Source organism: Trachurus trachurus (assembly GCF_905171665.1).
Source record: "Trachurus trachurus genome assembly, chromosome: 4".
In the NCBI taxonomy this organism is placed as follows: domain Eukaryota; kingdom Metazoa; phylum Chordata; class Actinopteri; order Carangiformes; family Carangidae; genus Trachurus; species Trachurus trachurus.
Window position 1 is genome coordinate 2,900,348 of NC_139898.1, and position 18,309 is coordinate 2,918,656.

The 18,309-nt window shown below is 41.6% G+C and overlaps 3 protein-coding genes across 7 annotated transcripts in view; 2 read left to right on the top strand and 1 right to left on the bottom strand.

The window, feature by feature from the left end:
* Nucleotides 1-655: 655 nt before the first annotated feature.
* dcun1d4 (DCN1, defective in cullin neddylation 1, domain containing 4) lies at nt 656-7,759 on the bottom strand (the record flags this gene model as incomplete). 5 transcript variants are annotated; one of them, XM_083970009.1, is made up of 11 exons in its annotated part: nt 7,737-7,759; nt 5,480-5,550; nt 5,293-5,332; nt 5,007-5,094; nt 4,678-4,766; nt 4,473-4,543; nt 4,070-4,161; nt 3,800-3,908; nt 3,290-3,394; nt 3,054-3,156; nt 656-2,959 (listed from the first exon to the last, which is right to left on the bottom strand). In XM_083970009.1, exons 4-11 carry the CDS (start codon nt 5,075-5,077, stop codon nt 2,904-2,906), a joined length of 696 nt encoding a protein of 231 aa, XP_083826135.1. In that variant the 5' UTR covers nt 5,078-5,094; nt 5,293-5,332; nt 5,480-5,550; nt 7,737-7,759. The 5 variants fall into 5 exon arrangements, with proteins under 5 accessions (XP_083826135.1, XP_083826133.1, XP_083826136.1 ...); XM_083970007.1 differs by lacking the exon at nt 7,737-7,759 and adding an exon at nt 6,876-6,990; XM_083970010.1 differs by lacking the exon at nt 7,737-7,759 and adding an exon at nt 6,017-6,854.
* Nucleotides 7,760-9,215: 1,456 nt separating this feature from the next.
* On the top strand, nt 9,216-14,077 carry ociad2 (OCIA domain containing 2). Its single transcript, XM_083969412.1, has 7 exons — nt 9,216-9,383; nt 9,464-9,548; nt 10,909-10,962; nt 11,075-11,122; nt 11,212-11,380; nt 12,366-12,440; nt 12,732-14,077. The coding sequence occupies exons 1-6, from the start codon at nt 9,297-9,299 to the stop codon at nt 12,436-12,438; spliced, it is 516 nt and encodes a 171-aa protein (XP_083825538.1). The 5' UTR covers nt 9,216-9,296; the 3' UTR covers nt 12,439-12,440; nt 12,732-14,077.
* Nucleotides 14,078-14,666: 589 nt separating this feature from the next.
* fryl (furry homolog, like) overlaps nt 14,667-18,309 on the top strand; it is an 88,728-nt gene continuing 85,085 nt past the window's right edge. The window contains exon 1 of the mRNA XM_083970628.1: nt 14,667-14,844. The gene's annotated coding sequence lies outside the window, so the exon portion shown is untranslated. The remainder of the gene's footprint in view (nt 14,845-18,309) is intronic.

The following is an 18,309-nucleotide window of genomic DNA, read 5'->3' on the forward strand; positions in this document are numbered from 1 at the left end:
AAGCCCCTGGCCAAACAGCAGGTAACACAACTTCAAACTTCCTCAACATCAGTAGGCAAGCGAGGAGTTGCAAATTTGCTGTATAGTTTTCCCAGTTACAGGACACACAATATGTCGCGGGAGGCTCAACCTCCTGTTCCAGTGACACCACCACCTGATCAGTCTCCACAGAGCATTAAGGCTGAGGGGTGGGAAGGTATCAGAGCCTATCTGCAACACAAAAGAAATGCAAATTAATCTAAAACAGTCTTTACTTGTATCACAAAACCTTGTGCTCTGTTTTAACTTGTCAAATATAACCATCAATTGTGTTTCATGTACAAATCACTGCTGATACAACTCTAATAAAACAAGCCAGGATTTGTATATTTTATATCAAGTAAATAAGTAACCTTGGAGTAAGTTGGCTTGAAATGAAATGTAAATACTAAAAATCTTGTGTAAGTGTTGCATATTTCTGTGAATCACTCAAAGATGTCTATGTAATCAGTTTCGGAAGAATTCATATTGTGATCTAAATGGTCATGCATTAATAACGTATGTTACTAACAGACCTTAATAAAACATTGTCTTAACAAACCCATGTCTTTTTGTTTTTCACAAAATACTATATACTATATACTAACCAAAAAGCCCCAATACCGGCCAGTAAGTTAATAAACCATTTTATTTATGTATATAGACATAGGTTATAGTGAAAACAGACATATAGACACTTACATAGTTTACATACATATATACAGTTGGGACAAGGCTGTTCATCCTCCTGCACTGTCATGGGAGAAAACGCTATACACTGATCTCTACATAGTATTTGGTAAGCAACCCAACAACTACCTCAACCTTAGATTTTATGCTGATGGCTCATGTATTGACAAAAGAGGCTTTCATATAGTTTTATCTGCAGTGGATTTCAGTGACACAGCAGCTGATGTATGTTAATGTCACAAAAAACTTCAGCGTGTGTTTTATGTGTATTGCGACAGTGTGGTGCAAAAGTTGCAAAAACAAGTTACGCACTTCTAATAAATAAAATTAGAGCTCGGGCTGGCTGTAGCTACGTAAAGCTTCACAGCACATGTAGGGATGTGTAAGATGGGGCAAATGCAGGAGGGAACTCCTGTTCCACCGTGAGGTTACAGGTGTGTTCCAGGTCTTAATAGACACGATCATGTTGTTCGTCAGAATTAAGATAACATGATCCTGAATATCAAATTGAGCACAAAACACTTGCACAAATTCCTGTACAAAACGAAAACGCATTTGAAAAATGTTTTTCAAAAAATCTCATCCATTCACCAAGGGCTCTGTTGGAGCATGCATGCAAATATTAAATCTTCTGACGATTCAGCATCACACAACAGCCAAAGACAAAAATTTATACATGTGTTACAAGAACATTATACTAGGCGAAAGAAGAGCATAGCATCATCACCATCACACAGTTCCAAACCGTCAGTGTCCATTGTTTTGATTAGATCCTACGGGTGGTACAAAGCAATGCTTTCAGCAAACCTAACTTACTACTCAAGCCTAAAGGACCTCGTCCTGAGAGGGTCACTGGTCTTCCGTGTGTGTGTGTATATATATATATATATATACACACATATACATATACATATACACACATACACATATATACATATATATGTGTGTATATATATAATATATATATGTGTATATATAAATTATCAGTGTTGGGAGAGATGCTACTAGGAAGAGACCTGAAACTATCAGTGGACTAAGGAAGACAAAACATATACCACATATCAAGACAAAATGGACACCAACTAGATCTATGTCAACTTATAACACAGCCCAAACAGTTTGAATTCATCCTGAAATAATCCCTGACCACTCAGTGTGTCTGTGTGTGCATGAGTATGTGTATGTGTTGTATGTGTTCTCACACGTGTATATACATTTGGATTTGTTGGTACGTGTGTGGGACACACAAAGTGACTTCCATGGTTTGAGGCACAATAATACTCTTACCTACACAACGTAGACGCATTCACTGGTCACCGGACCAGTGAATGCTGATCAGAGCACTAGTGGCTCATCGCTGTAATAAGAGTTAGTAAGCAGCAATGCTGATTTGTTTGGTGTTATGAGGTCTGAAGCCTTTGCAGGGGGTTAGCAAACTGTTAGCATTAGCAGGAGCAAAAAAAAAAAAAAAAAAAACAACAGCAGGAGGGAACAAAAAAAACTGGAGGGAAAAAGAAATCACTGGCACAGATCAATAGTAAACAGCACAGGCTTCAGAGGCCTGTGATCAACCATTTGACACAGTGTGCTTCTTGGAGAATTCCTATCAAACTCAAAAATATGACAAACAATAGTTAGTGCCATCTGTCCAGAAAAGCTCAAGTTCAAGTTCATTGCACAGATATATAATATTTAATGTGCCCGGGTCAAAAGTGACCCTGTTTAAGACTCAGACACAATGCATGAATGGTCACTTCCGTTGGGTTCTCTGTGCTGAAGATAGGGGGTGAGGAGTGGTTCTCCCACATAATACCATTTGCTTCCATCATCCATGTGTGATACCATGTTATCCTAACACAGACAGCAATATGACATGTCACAGTGAGAGAGAGAGCAGTGCCACTGGGGGATTGCTCCAAGCTTGCCCACTATGCAACTTCAGTAGGGAACATTACTCCACAATGGCAGCCCTCCGCATCTGCACTCTGGGCAGCATGCGCCCAGGCTGCAAACCCATCGCCCTGACCCCTAGCCCACCCACAGCCCGAAACCCCTCCTTTACTTAGGAGGACCCACGGCACCCACAGTCACTGCTTTACCATTTTTGTATTGTTAACTTATTGGTTGTTGATTCTCATAGTCGTTGTTGTCACAGTTGTGTTTTTTTCTTCTCCATTTTCCATTTTCCTCTGCAGCTATGACATCTGCCTTTCCTTGTACCACTCCACAAACTCGTCCAACAAAACGGGCCCTGACAAAAGGATAGATTAGAAAAACTGATTAGAAAACTGGTATTTGTGTAACATGCACATGGAGCTGTGTTGTGCAGACACATGTTCACTCACAGGCACCGTCCTCATCGTAGTTACTGAGGTCCAGGTTGATTGTCCTGCTGAACTCTAAAACATTGCACCATTGGTCTTTGTTGATGACTTTGTACTTGGATTGCTGAGGAATGAAAAAACAAAATGTGTTACATTATAATCTCACTTGAACATTTTGGCCACAAACCACCCTGCTCAAAGTCGAACTGGACCTCAGACAATCTGACTACTGTATGTGACATCTGGTGAACACTTACCTCTAGGAACTGATTAAACACGGGAAACAGGGGCCATGTCTTCCCCAGAAGAAGCCCCAGCATGCACTTGGCTGTGTTTAAGTCCAAACTCCTCTGATCCTTTTCCTGTAGAAACACCACAGTCAGCAACACTAGCCTCATACACATTACAGACTCAATTCCATAACCCAATGCCAGTCCTCTTCATTTATCAAATGACATCATCATAGTCACTGCATCATGTTTTTGTTCACTCTGGAGTGACTTACTTTATTTATAATCGTGCACTGGTGAAAAGGTGGGCTATGTAAATAGGTCACGCTCTTGATAAGTGCTTTCTCCTCCATGTCAAACTGGAGAATAATCTTGACCCACCTAAGATATCATGGCTGGTCGACCCACCGGATTGAATGAGACTTTTTAGGAATAACAGGTGACACAACAGTCTCCGATTTCACAATGTATCTGAACTACAACTTGTTTTGTTTTTGTTTGGTGATGCTGTGTAGAAAAAAAAGATGCTTGACTCACCCGAGCAAAATCAAAGGCGTATCTATAAATGAGCTTAAAACTGGTGCTGTCGTTTAAAACAGATCTCAGGTAATCGAGCGAGTTCCTCAGCCTCTCCGTGGAGTCGCACCTGGCAACAGCAGAGAGATGCTTTATAGACATACTGGACATTTCACCACAGAGAAAGGCTGACAATGGCTCTGGGGAAACGTGACCTGAGCCAGAGAAAACACAACAAGGCCACATGATAAAAGACAGAGAAAGTAGGAGAAAAGTAGGTAGGTGACATACTGCAGTGAGCCCATGCCTCTCAGCCACTCCTGGAGAGTGAAATATCCCATACTCTGGGCGTCCAGCTTCCAAGCAAGAACCAGCATCACCACCTGAACACACAAACAACAACCTTCAGAACTATAGACGTCCTTAAGTGGCACACAGATTATCCATCCAGCAAGACTCTAACCACTGCCCTCAATAACCCATGAAACACAGATTGAGTGTAGATGGTGACATTGAAAGAAGCCAATTTAGGGGTTCACATTACTTGTTAATAACAACTTTTTTAAAGTGCACGATTTTTTTTTTTTTTTTTTTAATGAAGCGTCAAAAAAAGATGAGAAAGCCCAGGGAAGGAGAAAACAGAGAAAAAACAGAGACTTTACAGATGTAACCAAAATGCATCAAACCTACTCACATTCTCCGGCTCCACTCCGATGTCCTCGCAGAACTTCTCCATGCCCTCTGGACCCACCACATCGTCACAGCCTATTTCAGACAGACAAGTGTGAAGCCACATATAGCATCAATTTCACAAGTGGGGCTAAAAAATGACGACACTGGTCAGTGGCTAAATGTGACCAAACCGGGAATGTGTGTTGAATGCAGTGCTTTAATCTCACCTGCGTACTCATAGAACCACTCCAAGCATCTTTTACTAGAAAATGTCTCCTCCTCACGAATTTGTGACGTTTCATGTTTTCTGAAAACACTGCAGACGTTAAAGACAGTGTTAGTCTAAAACTCAGCAGTGAAGCACTGTGCAGCATTTCAAAACATAGTCAGTGTGATTTAAAAAAGATGATTCCCGTCATACTTTTTCCTAATAGCAAACCATAGTCCTCCTTACAAACAGATTCCTGACACAAGTACTCCTGCGTAACGGAGACAAGACACTGATTTACAGCGTCATGGGTCATTTTGTTTCATCTTTAACTCAGGATTGTCTCACCTGTCCTGGCGACTTTTCTTGGCTGACATGTCATCTCCAGCAGAGGGTCTCCTCTTTTTCCTGGGAGGCATGGCTCTAGAGCAACAGGCTGCAGGGAGCAAATTGAAGATAGGATGAAAAGGGGGGCAACTTTTGAGCAATACGTTGATGATAAATGTTTCCTCTGAACTTTCACAGAGCCAGCAGTCCACCTCAGACAGACACACAGCCCCATATTATGATTTATGACAGACAATGGTGATCTGTGCAAGCAATTTAGCACACAAGTGATGGGCTGAGGTATTACCTGAGGGGTGGCTATCCTGTCCAACGTCCTCCGTCAGGTTCTGTGAAAACAGACAGATAAAAACACCACATGCCTGCTGTGAGTGTTGAGCACATGGGTACAGTGCACGTTCACAAACATACATACACACACACACACATACACACAGAGAAATTAAAAATAATGTAAGCTACTTATATGTATTTACCAGCCTGTGCAAGGTGTGGTGGATCTTATGGATGCTGGCCAGTGTAGTCAAGTGGGAATTCAGCTGAAAATCTGCTTCCACAAAGAATAAAGGGAACATGACAATCCAACTAAAGCAAAACACTCGACCCTCCACAGCCAATCAAACTTGCAATCTTGGTACAAGGGTAAAAGAAGGTGACATCATCATAACACCAATAAGAACCTGTGATTTTTAACTACATGTCTTTTTCTCATATGAACTCACTGTGGACTCCACAGAGCTCTAAATGACTTGCTAGTTTGAGGGTTTACGTTTCAGAAAACGGACAGAAAAACATCTCACACGACTGAGGGAGTGACTCTCTGCATTCCTCGAAAGACATTCAAACTCGACAAGGTTTTAATCGTGCGTGCTACCTCGTTGCCAAACGTCATGTGTGTACTCCCGTCCAAAAGCTGTCATGAAACACCGACGCTTTTTTTTTTCATTTATTTCCAGAGGCCAGAACCAGGCGAACCAACACACACTGCCGAACAGATAGCACTAGCTGCATACCTAAAATAGCAGTGCAGACGCGCAACTTGCACAGAGTTTACAAAGTATCTGGAGAGTTGGGCCTCTGGGCGTTGTAGTCCATTTCCGTCAAAGGAGCCATTGAAAGCTAAGCTCTGATTGGAGCAGCGAACTACAATTCCCAAGCTTTGACAAAACAACTATTTCTTCCAGACCCCTCTACCCCCAACATTTACCCCAACTGATTGAATGCATTTGCAATGTTTTAAAAATCTACCATTATTTTCCAGCTGGCACATAAGCATTGCACGTATGGTTTGCCATAGCTTTTACAGGCGCCGCAAAGCCCGACAGCTCTGCTGCAGCATGCACTGAAAGATGTTTTCCACAACTGCGTCACAATTTTCATTCTCTGTTACAGTCCGCAGATGACCAGAAAATTGACCGATTTACAATGACATTACATTGCTCCAAAGTCTGAGTTGAATCGCATAGTGGATTCTCGGTTATGATGGATATAAAGACCACAACGCTCCGATTCCCATCGAAAACCCTCTCAATTTAACCAACGTCGGCGGCATACAGCTTAACACGGCTAACGCTACACTGGAAAATAACTTCAGGGTCTCCGCTGTACTCAAAGCAACCTCACCAATGTCCAAAACAACTGAAATAACACTAGCTATTCTTCCTTTGTTGTCGCCCAAGACAGCACTAGCAGATACAAAGAAACCAGCAAATAGCACGGAATTCATGCGTTATCATCAAATCCTCCAGCACCGCGGGCTACAGGCTGATGTAGAAACACACTGCGACCGTCGGCCTCTCTCCACTAAACTCTGCAGCCTGCAACGAAGGCTGCTAATTTGACGAGGAAAGCCTCTGTAGCGTTACTACTTACTTGCCGCATCAGAGTGCATTTTTATGAAACATACAACTGTCTGTGGGAAGTCCGCAGACCGGCCAATAGGCGGGCCTTGTCAACGTAAACCACGCCCGCGGACGGTGATTGAAACTGAGCCCGTTTTGTCGCCGCCCTTGTCCGCCGTCGGTTGGTCAGTGACGGTGTCATTTCAAGAGGAGGAGGGCAAAGAAATAGGCCCCTCCCATGCTCAACTGCGATTGGCCAGAGCTCCCAAACAGGCTGCGCTATCTCTGCGATTCATTGGTCCGGAGGTTTTTATGGGCACGTCAATCATCAGGATTTCCTCGTGCAAGTCTAAACCCAGCCCACGATGGCATCTGATTGGTCGGTTTAGTCATAAGTTGACCTCCTAGTGTCGGGGGGTTCGTTTGATGTGAACCCACGCGGGCGGAGTTTCGTGGCGGTACGTTTACCTGTGTGAGTTACATTTCATGTCGCGACAATGTAGGCAAACAGGGAGCGACAGCGCTTAATTCCTCACCCCGACAGTGTTTTAAGGTCAATAGAAGTCTGGGATATTGGCAAAGTATTTATGCAAGTAACGCTTGAGTTACTGTATCAAGTTTAGCAACCGTGAGCGCTGGTGGTCAGCTGACTCTGAGTCCCAGATTTTCACTAAAACGAACGCAGTGCTTACATTATAACGTGGCTAGCGGTCCCCTAAGTTGTTTTTGACACCAGTTAGGTTGAGCTACATTATCTGACTCTTTTCAAGTGGTATAGCGCCGAGTTGGGGCGCAAACGACACATGACTGGGAGTAGATATCACAGACTAGGTCGTTAGGAGGGGAAAAACATGCCAATGAATGCCACCATTTTAAGTAAATTCATATTTACCTTATGTGTAGAGCTGGGTCAGAAGCTTACTAAATGGTCACCTGCAATGGCTGTTATGACCACAGCCGACCGTGTCTTCTGTCAAACAGCAATACTGGTCAGCAGTAGAAGGGGATGCAAGTGCAAACACGAGTAGCCTACTGCTCAAATGTACAGTGTTGAAGTATTGTGTGTGTGTATATCTACTTTTTTTTTTTTTTTTTTCATTTTATGTCGCTAAGTCCATTACATTTTATCTAACAAAACTTTTTCACTTCATAAATATAATATATATATTTGTATAGCTTGAAGAACCAAGGCCAGAAGACCAAAGACCAGACAACATTATCATACAATTCTGCTGAGTTCTCACACATGAACACACTCTTATTAACTTTTACTTATCAATGTTATGGATGGTTTCTCGTGGTTTGTTTTTATTCTGCAGTATTGTTGTAATGCTACCTTTCAGTTCAGTAAAGGAACCGTGGTAATATGAAAGATGTTTTATTTCATCTTTACTTTTTTAAGCCAACAAGTTGGATTTTGCATATGTGTAGTGAATTGTAACTGTGATGAAAAACACATTACATATATCTTTATCTTATATATTTGTGTGGGTTAACTGGGTCAAAAGTCACCAAAATTGAATGAGGGCTTTTAATTTGACCGGTATTGGGCAATTATCCATTATCCATTATCTGGAATGTGTCATTCTAATATCACTGGACTTTTGTCGGCAATAATAAAACATTCCTTGATTTAACTTATCATAAACACGTACGTTGCTACAAAGTAACCAGTCATTGACCTTTGGATACCAGGAGCATGCTTTTATATCAGTATTCTTTCTCATTTGCATCTGCATTCCTGTAACATAGTTTGGTGATTATTCAGTCAAAATGATTTATATTAAAGTAGGAAATATTTACGTATTGGTTAAATAAGTGTCATTTGAATTAGGATAACTTAAAATCTCTATACAAGGCCTCTGTGTTGTAGCCTACATTATGCGATATCACCAAAACAGGAATTGGTCATATGTCAATATTTGGAGTCAGATAGACCCACATAATGACCAATATTGTTTGTTCATGTAAAAGGGGTATAATGTTTTATCACTCCCCTTGTGTGCTCCTTCTCAACAACACCATAAAAGAAAAGGTGACTACTCTATATTAAGGTGTGTTTCACTTTGAGGTAGATGTGTGTACAGAGGTGAATTTAGAGTAGCACTTCAGGACTTTATGTGACTGCTGCACCCCATATGAAAAATATATATGACGCATCTTTTGACTATTCTTTGAAACATGTTCCAAGTATCTAATCTGATTTACCTGCCCTGTGCTATATCTTAATACTTGCTTTATACCCTTTAATTCATTTGTTTATTGATGAAATGAATGGGACGTTTTAGCCCCCCCCCCTTCCCCATGTAGGGTGGAGTTTAAAAAAAAATACTCTAGGGAGGAGCAATTACAGCTGGGTAAATTTGAGGCACTGAGATAGAGTTTACACGCCAGAGAAAGCTACGCAGTAAAGACCCACGCAGGACTGCTGAAAGCTGAAAGCTCCTCCAGAATGGCCTCTGAAGTAAGTGGACAAACGACAATGGTGACGACAGAGGGAGGAGAAGCTGCTGCTGCTCCAGTGAAAGGAGAGCGGAAGGTAAGAGGAACAGAGACCCTCATCATCGGCCATTGTGGGCCAGATGTCATTCGTAACATGTCATGTCCTGTGTCCTGCAGTGCCCCATAGGTGATCGCCATGTTCATAGAGAAGATGTGAGGAAGGTTTGGAGGGAATGCCAAGAGGAAAGCTTCTGGTACAGAGGTATTGTCTTGTGTTTTTAACTCTTCTTAACAAATAGTAACTGTGGGAACCAACCAACATACCTGTCAAAGGACTTCCGGTGTGAGAGCGCTTTGCTTGCCGGGCATGGATCTATCGTTTCATGGTAAACATAGAGAAGCAAGTCTCATTAATCAACACTCTACTACTATTTACTATTTACATTCCTCATTGATCCAATCTGTGGGCAGTTTGTTCGTCGCCTTCTAATCGTATATGTTATAGTGAATTCAGTGAACACACAGGTGTTAATAGGTATCCAGGCTGTTGGGGTGGAGTTATGTAGGGAGTGTCCTGAAGCCGCACAAATCTACCTGTCTGGATCTTTGAAAAATGACCTGCTTCAACAAATGGAACAAAAACAAGAGGGTGAGGGATTGTCATGAACACACACCCACACAGAGCATGTGAGGACAGAAAACAGTCATAGTAGTAAGGAATAACACTGCTGGATCTACCCACGCTGACCTGAGATCGACAATCTACAAATAATCCATGTTTAATTTGTCAACACTTCACTGGACCGACCTTTCACTCACCGCCGAGTACGCAGCTGCTGCCCACGTTCTCTCACCATTCACTTTCATGAAATGGCTGTAATTAGTTAACTTGCTGGATAACACATCAGTCCTGTCCTTTCCCCTTAGCCGTAGCAGTCTGGAGTGATCTGATTATTTGTGAATTATTTGTGAATGGGCTGGTTCATGGTCTGGTCCAGTCTTCTCAACTGCTCCATTCGCTTTGCAGAAGCTTCTTAGCCACTTGCACCCATTCAAATCACACTGATACACTGATGGAACAACCATCGGAGTTAGTCTGTGGTTCATGCTTAAAAACACTTCTACATAGGGACAGAGGAGTTTACCTTCTCAGCCACTGCTACTGCGTAGTGCATCTCTAATGGTCAGTGCCCTTTGCATAGGCTACAGAGCACGGCAATATATTTTAATGTCGCATGCAAACTGATGGGCTCGCTATTGATCACTTGTGAGCAGAGACTGAACCTGTAACTCAAGTCAAAGTTCAATCAGATTGACTCTGCACATGGCAATGAAGCACAATCAGCCCAAGATAGAAACTGAATGTCTTTCCATAGGAGCAAAATAATGGACATGTCTAAACAAATTTTACTCCCCACCTGTTTTTCAGGGACTTTAATAGTTTTGCAGTCAAGGAAATTAATGAATGAATATTTTGATTTGCATCCAGGCCTCTAAAACTATGTTTGTCCTGAACACTGGACTCTTTCTGCTTTTGTCTTTTGATAGAGTTGGGTTAAGGATGTACTGAATCAGACTTGATCAGATTCATATACAATATGTTTCTTAATGTCTTTATGCAGCTCTTCCCCTCTCCCTGGGCAGCATGGCTGTCACTGGTGGTCTGATCTACAATGGTAAAACACTGGTTTTCATACCATGTTCTTTAAATACAAGAATGGAACATGTAAAGCAACCAGTCATTTGATGATCTCATTTCATCTAAATTCAGGGTTTTTTTCCATGCAGGTGTCTGGCAATCATCAAAGCGATTTGGTCCCTTTCCAAAACTAGTTGGTAAGTAAACTGGATGTCAGTTATATCAATGCATTCAACACTCCCTCAGCATTAATTGTTCCCTAATGATGATTCTGTCTTTGTTTCAGTCGCTGGGATCCTTGGTTACACGGTGGGGAAAGCATCATATGTTGGAACTTGTCGTAGCAAGTTCCAGGGACTTGGCATTGCAGATGAGAAAGGATTCGGACCAGGATTTGGACCCTGGTCGAAGGGAGGTCGCATGGGACCTTTCGGTGGCTCTGGTCCTGGACACAGGTGGAGAAAACTTATTATAAAGATTTATCATCTAGAATTATGAAGTGGTGTTATAGTAACTGTACTAATGTACAGAGATTCGGAGCTTGAGAGCAGGATCAGCTGTCCCATAGTTTACACCTTTCTGTTTTAAGTTTTGATATCCATAAGATATATTTGTAGTTTTTAAGCAACCATCTCAGTATAGTTTTACATCTCTTCTCTCTGGACCTCCAGAAGGAAGCTTCTCTTAGGCTGGTTAGAAAACATAGTGGTCAATGTAAATGGTCATATAGTCATTGTCAGTGAGCGCTAGACTGACCCTAATTTGGACTAAAATGCTGCGTTATTTCAGAGAAGAACAAATTTAACCACTGGTCTTTCATATTATACTATCCCAGGGAAGACTGCAATGATAAATTGTCTTTCTGACATTTATGCAGTATTTCCTCAGTCTTATTGCTGCTATCTCTGTAACAGAGTGGTCTCTTGGTGTTGTGTTGATAAAGTTGAAACTGTAACAACAAAACAATGGTCAGTGCATTTGGGAGGACTGTGCTCAAAGTGTGACATCAAAGTTACAGAAGTCCTGACAGCTCCATTTACTGCTTCTGAATCGAAGCTTCTAAGCTGCATGCTTACTGTAGATGCTTTGGCAGTATTTGTATAACAGTTAGACCTTTTTATCATAAAAAAGGCATGGACAGCTAAGCTTACTCTGTGACCTTTAACACAGCAGTGTTTATACAAAGTGTTGTTGACATTTTGGCAAAGATAAATTGCTAAATATAATATAGCAAATGGAAATAATTTGTTTTCATACTTGTTTAAAAAAAAAAAAAACGTACTGGATTTGCAATAAGTCACATGTTTCTCTCAACCCCCTGTCCTCCTTTGTCTGTTTGCTCTATTTAGCATAACAGAATATATCATTTAAAGAGAGGATGATACATGATATATGATCTTAGACCTGGCTGACTCACTGACCAAAATGTTTTCTTGACAGATCCTGCCACCATGTGTGTGAAGAATGTAAGAAAATGCCCCAAGCTGCACCTGCAGAGGAAGTGAAGAGTTAGAGGTAAATGGCTGATAAGGTGACACAGCTATGAAAACATAGTGCATAGAACTCAGGGGCCGTTAAAAATGGATTAGTGCAGAGTCCAGATGAGATAGTAGTTGTTTGTGTATAGCTAAGTATTCAAATACATTTGAACTAATAAAGCATAAAGAATATGACTTATTTTTCAAATTAAATAAAATGTATACTACAGTATTTGAGTGCTAGTTTAGTATTTCGAAACTACTGAGTTATGTACATTGGCACATGCATGTTAAAATAACCAGAATGCACTATTCTCTCAATTTGCAGACTTGCTGGAGACACTGAGGTGTGGGCCGTCACAAGGCTCTGTCAGCAGCAGCTTCGTTGTTTCTGCACTGATATCCTGCATGTTTGTCAAACCATGTACAGTGACACTAGAGGGCGCTACTACACTTTCAATCATAGATCTTTCGTATTTGGTTCAATCATCAGTAGCAAGATACTTTTACCTTAAGAGAAATGATATTGCCTGATGCATGGTCTGACTTACTGACACTCTGAAGACAGTTTTTTTTAAGTGATTACAGACGATCGCCTCTCGCCATTGAGCAAACAGACTCATAAATGCTATTGTCAGTGCAGTTTTCTTAAACAATTGCAATAAAGCTGTGTATACTCATTTTTTGCTTACTATAAATAAATAAAAAAGGCATACAAAACACAAATCTTATCATTCTATTTGCAGTCTACTGTGTTTTGCACACAAAGTGACCACAGTATGCTCTGTTAAACCGAGATTTCTTTCTTATCAGTGATGGGTATATTATCAATAAGTCATAGGAGCTGAGAGGGCAATGGAAACTCTACTGTGCCTCAAGATACAATACATTAATTGTGCTGTTTTTTCCCAGCTCTATTAGCTTGGATTCTATACTGTGATCTACCCCTCATCTCTTATGTGGGGTGGACTGACAATTTTCCTACTGACTTGTTTAGACAGCTTACAACACCACAACTTACATTTGGTAATATGTTGTGTGTACAATATTTCAAGAAGATTCATATTTAAGTTATGGCATGTGCCGAGAAGAAAAAAGCTACTTCCCCGTGTTTTGTTTTCACCTTTTGAACAGTAAGAGAACTATTTCCAGTAAGGAGAGTTCATAGTGCAGAAGCAGATGAGATTCTGATGAATCCTTTGGGGAGGGTGGAGGTTAATGACGACACAGAAACAATGACCTGAGATGAGCTGAACGGAATGCTGAGGATCCAGTGTAGTCGCCCAGCTGCTTTGACAAAATTTTATATGTTTAACATTTAGCATAAATCACAAAATGTCAATGAAATTGTACATAGATGGGTTTATATCTTCACTATGGCATGCATCTCACTTCCCCCCTTTCTAGAAACATGTTGCACATGCTTATTACTCAGCATCAGAAGCAATTCCATGGAGTCAGTCTATACAGCGGCGTGAATGTGAGTATTAATAGATGCTTTGCATATTTCAGTTAGAGGGAAGTAGGCCTATTCAAAGGTTGAACAAAGGTCAGTGAATGCCTTTATAGAGTTCCAATACCGATGCACTAATGTACTGTATTTAAGTTTTATTTGAACCAAAATTGACTTGTGCCAGGAAATCAACCCAGTTTGCCAAACCTTTTCTCTGTATTGTGTATTAACCTAGGTTGAAATAAATGCACTTTGAAAGACTGACCAGAGCTATCTGTGCTTCAAATTAAACCAAAAATCTGTATTATAATTTGAGATCAACAGAGTGCTGAGGTTGCACTTCATTAAAGGGTTACACTTAAGTTACTGGTTTGTAATGGGCCTATAATTTATAATTGCTCATTACAGAGACTTCTACAGTATCCTTTTGTAAACAAGATTTATGATTGCACCTTTAAAAGCTTTGATGAAACATGATTTATGGCAAATTGCCTGTTTATAATTTTACTGTTTATAAGTGGTATTCAAATGTATTTTAGGAATACAAATATCTGTATGGTATATAAGAATACAAAAAATATTTGTGTACCTTTTTCAAGTACCCGCCTACCCATGCACGTTTCGGTGTACGCTGGTTAGGATAAAAATGGACCTATGTGAATGTCACCCCGAGGACGTCATCCAATCAACAGGTCGTCTCCCGAGAATTGACACGTATTTGGTGAAATAACAAGCCGCCTGTTAATGTAGGCGTACACTAGAGCAGCCAATCAGAGCCGAGGGGGCGGGACTAACAGGCTGCGGTCCGTTCTGACAGTGGAGCTCTCTCCCCAACGCTGAAACAGATAGAAAAAAAAAATCACACCGCTACGCAAATCCTTCCAATGGAGGAGGGCCAGGACGTTGAAGCTTGTTCGGCAAATGAGAAAACGTCTGCAAGCTAGTGGCTACCTACCTAGCTCAAGTAAAGGGAGAGGAAACAAAAGTTGTGAGTAACACCAGCTCAACCTATTATGAAATATCTGAGGACACGGCGGATGCGATTTTGTGTAGTTAAGGCTAGCTTACGTCAAGTTCCGTGATTAACTTTACCGTTGAGGTTAACGTTAGCTTTCCAACTGTGGTACCAAAACCTGCTGCCGTAGCATGCTAAAGAAGGAGTTTGGCTCCTCTGCTAGTGTGAGTTAATCGCCTAGCTGCCCTGCAACTTAAACCGAAAACACCGTTCACCGTTCCCGTTGTCATTGCTGTTATTGCAGTTAGATATAGCTAGCCGTGCTGATAACGTCGCTGTTGAACGTTAACTTAGAGTTGACAACTGGCTGCTCAGCTAAATCAAGTTGCTGCTGCTAGTTAGCCTCCTTCTCCACATTAGCAGTTTGCTCAATACAGTAACAACACCAGGCTAACAGCTAACTAAAAGCTACAATGAACATTACCCTTCTGCACGCTAACCAGTTTAACGCAGCTAGTTCTCTATTTGGTGATAGTTTTTTTTTGTCTCGATTGTCGAATGGTTTGAAATGATCATCAACATTGTTAGGAGGCTCACACAGTTAACCCAGGTTACCAAGTGTTTTGTAATGCACTACATTTATATGGGACGTGAAGTGTAAAAGCTGCGTTATTCGCTTCTATCCCAGAGGAGACGTGTGCTACTGAGAGGGCACAGTGTTAAAGATGGGACGTTTGGAGAGGGACTGCCATAACATGCCCAGGCACGGTGGCTCTCATGCATTGGGCATGACAGAGAGAGAACTGTCAGCTTTTGCATCTAACATTCCTCCGAGGACTCAATTCCCCCTGTTTAGAGTCTATCAGAGACACAATGAGGCAGTTGTTCATGTTCTGTAGAGACCCAGGCACTTGGACACAGACAGAGAGGAATCTGGTCAGTCTGCTGTGCTGTGTGGCTGGAGGTGGAGACGGCCAAAATATTTCAGACTAATGCACAGTGGTGGAAGAAAAGTTGGTTTGTGTTCACTCATGGGGCTGCATGAGCAGTGGACTATGCTCTGGGTAATAGCAACTTTGTTGTGCAAATTTGCATGAAAGCAGAGGGATATGTTGTATCAGTTAAGCATTGACTTTTGGAGTTGTTCAGTTAGGAGGTGGCACAAAGTTAAATTTTTACTAATCTAACCGTGGTGTAATGACAGTTGGCTATAAAGTTACTGCTAATGGGAAGCTTCGATGGAGTGGTAAACCACACAGTTTAAGCTATTTTGTACATAAGGTTTTGCAATGTTTTACCAAACCTCGGGCCTACTGAACCATCCGTCTTGGCAACGAGCTGATCCCCCCCATCCTTCCCAGGATAAGCCTCTGTTGGCGCTGCAGATGTGTAGTGTAGTCTCTTGTTCATGCACAAACTAGAGGGAATCCACCTAGATTGAACACAGGGCATCTATCTGTGATTATCTGGGCCATAATTCCAGTGAATTAGTGTGTTTGCTTTAATCTGGTAAGACATTAATGGCATTGAAGGGTATGGGAATAAAAACCAAGCTCTGTTAAATGCCCCCACAGTGCCCCCCCCCCCCCCCCCCCCCCCCCCCCCCCCCCCTCACTAAGCTGCCCCCTGCAAGGATTAACTGTCAACTCAGTATTTCAGTGGTGACTACAGAAATATTATGTAATGCAGAAATAACATCCCAGTCTCTTAATTTGATGTCTTCATTCATGAAACAATCCTATTATCCTATCCAGAACCTGGATGTTTTGGGGCCTTGTGGTGTGTTTGTGCTGTGCAACAGTGATCAGTTGCTACAAGTCGTTGGGTGTCATATTTCCAGCGGTCAGCATACTTGCACATTTTGCCTTTTTGTAATGTTCTTTTGTTTTTTGTTTTATAAGCTATTTCTTCCTTATCCAATTATCAGCCTGGGTTTACCGGAGAAAAGACACACCAGGTGTCTTTTTTTTCTCCTTATTTTTTTACATGAGACTCAAACTTGTGACTAAACAAATACAAATACAGTCTCTTTGTTTGTTGATCTCCTTCAGCACCTGCTTGGACGGCCCTTGACCTCCCCACAGCTCACCTGGTGGCCCACTTTGGCCGCTCCCATACAAAGTCCTAATATAACTTCCCTGAAACGTATGTGATGACTTCATGCCATATAATACCTTCTGTCCTTTATTTGGATAGATTATAGTATATTACCTGACCTCCCTACTTAGACTGATAAGTTGAATCCGGCTGTGTGTGTGTGTGTGTGCATGCGTCTGCGTTTGCACATGGCTAAATTATTAACCCTAACCCTAACTGAACGAACACTCTGAGGTACCGCACAAAAAATCTGTCCCACTGCCTTGCTGTTCAATTTAACACCGTCTCTAACCAGCTATATTATATGCTTGCACCTATCTTTATGGTCACTCAAATTGTATCTAAGAGCACTAAAGATTGAATGTGCTCTTTCACCATTTTACATGGGTGTAAGGAAGAGACTTTGAGTTTTGTTTTTATTGTATCTGACCGTTATGAAGTGAACTTTCTCTTTCCAGCGCAGCCTAGATAAAGGCCCAACATTGTTTACTCCGATTTACACAGGTTAAGCATTCTTTTCATTGATTGCACTGAAGGACTTGGCGTAATGCAGCACACAATACGGACTGAGTCTAGCTAGAAATAACCTATAATTGAGCCCTGCTGAGGAAGATTATCCTTAGCTTTGGGAGAGAGGGTTTGGAGCATAATTGATGTTTGGTTCTGCCTTCACCAAAGAAACCACCCTGTCTTTGCCCTCAAGACGGCCTCAGCTGAGTTTGCCAGTGTTTCTCCTATGTTTGGATCCACTGATGGTTGTTAGTGCCTCACATTATCCGCCTGTACAGTGTCATTCCAGACCAAGATAAAGATGACAGGAATATCTGCGGGAACATGCAAAAAGGTGTTTGTTTGTACACTTCCCCTTCCAGTTAGAAGAATAAGCCAGTAATGTTTCTACTCAAGAGGTAGTGATTACCACAGGCCAGGCCTGTCATTTAGTGCGAGAGGGAGCCAGATATAGGCCCTTTTTCTTTTTTTGTCCAATTTTACTGTAGCGCACCGCCTGTTTCTGACTATGAACTTGCTCACATTCTTCCAGACAAGTACAGTAAACACACTGGATGTTCTTGGGTATGTTATCGATCAGTTTTGATCTTGGTTGTGCAACTGATTGATTAACAAGATGAGAGGTTGCTAGCTGCTGGAAGTTGATGTGATATAAAAATAAGAAGAACAGCACAGAGCAAAATGAAACTGGACAGTGGACAGTCCTGTCTTTGTCCAGTTCATCTTTGTTTTTCCTAGATGCGCTGTCAGCCTCCTGTTTGCAGCATCTCTTCTGTTCCGCTGGACTCTGACAATCGCCGGGCGACAATAGACAAAGCCAAGTTAACCATTCATCAGCTCAGTCCTGCTCTGCTGACCTTTAACTCTTCTCGCATGTCGCCGTTGCGCCCA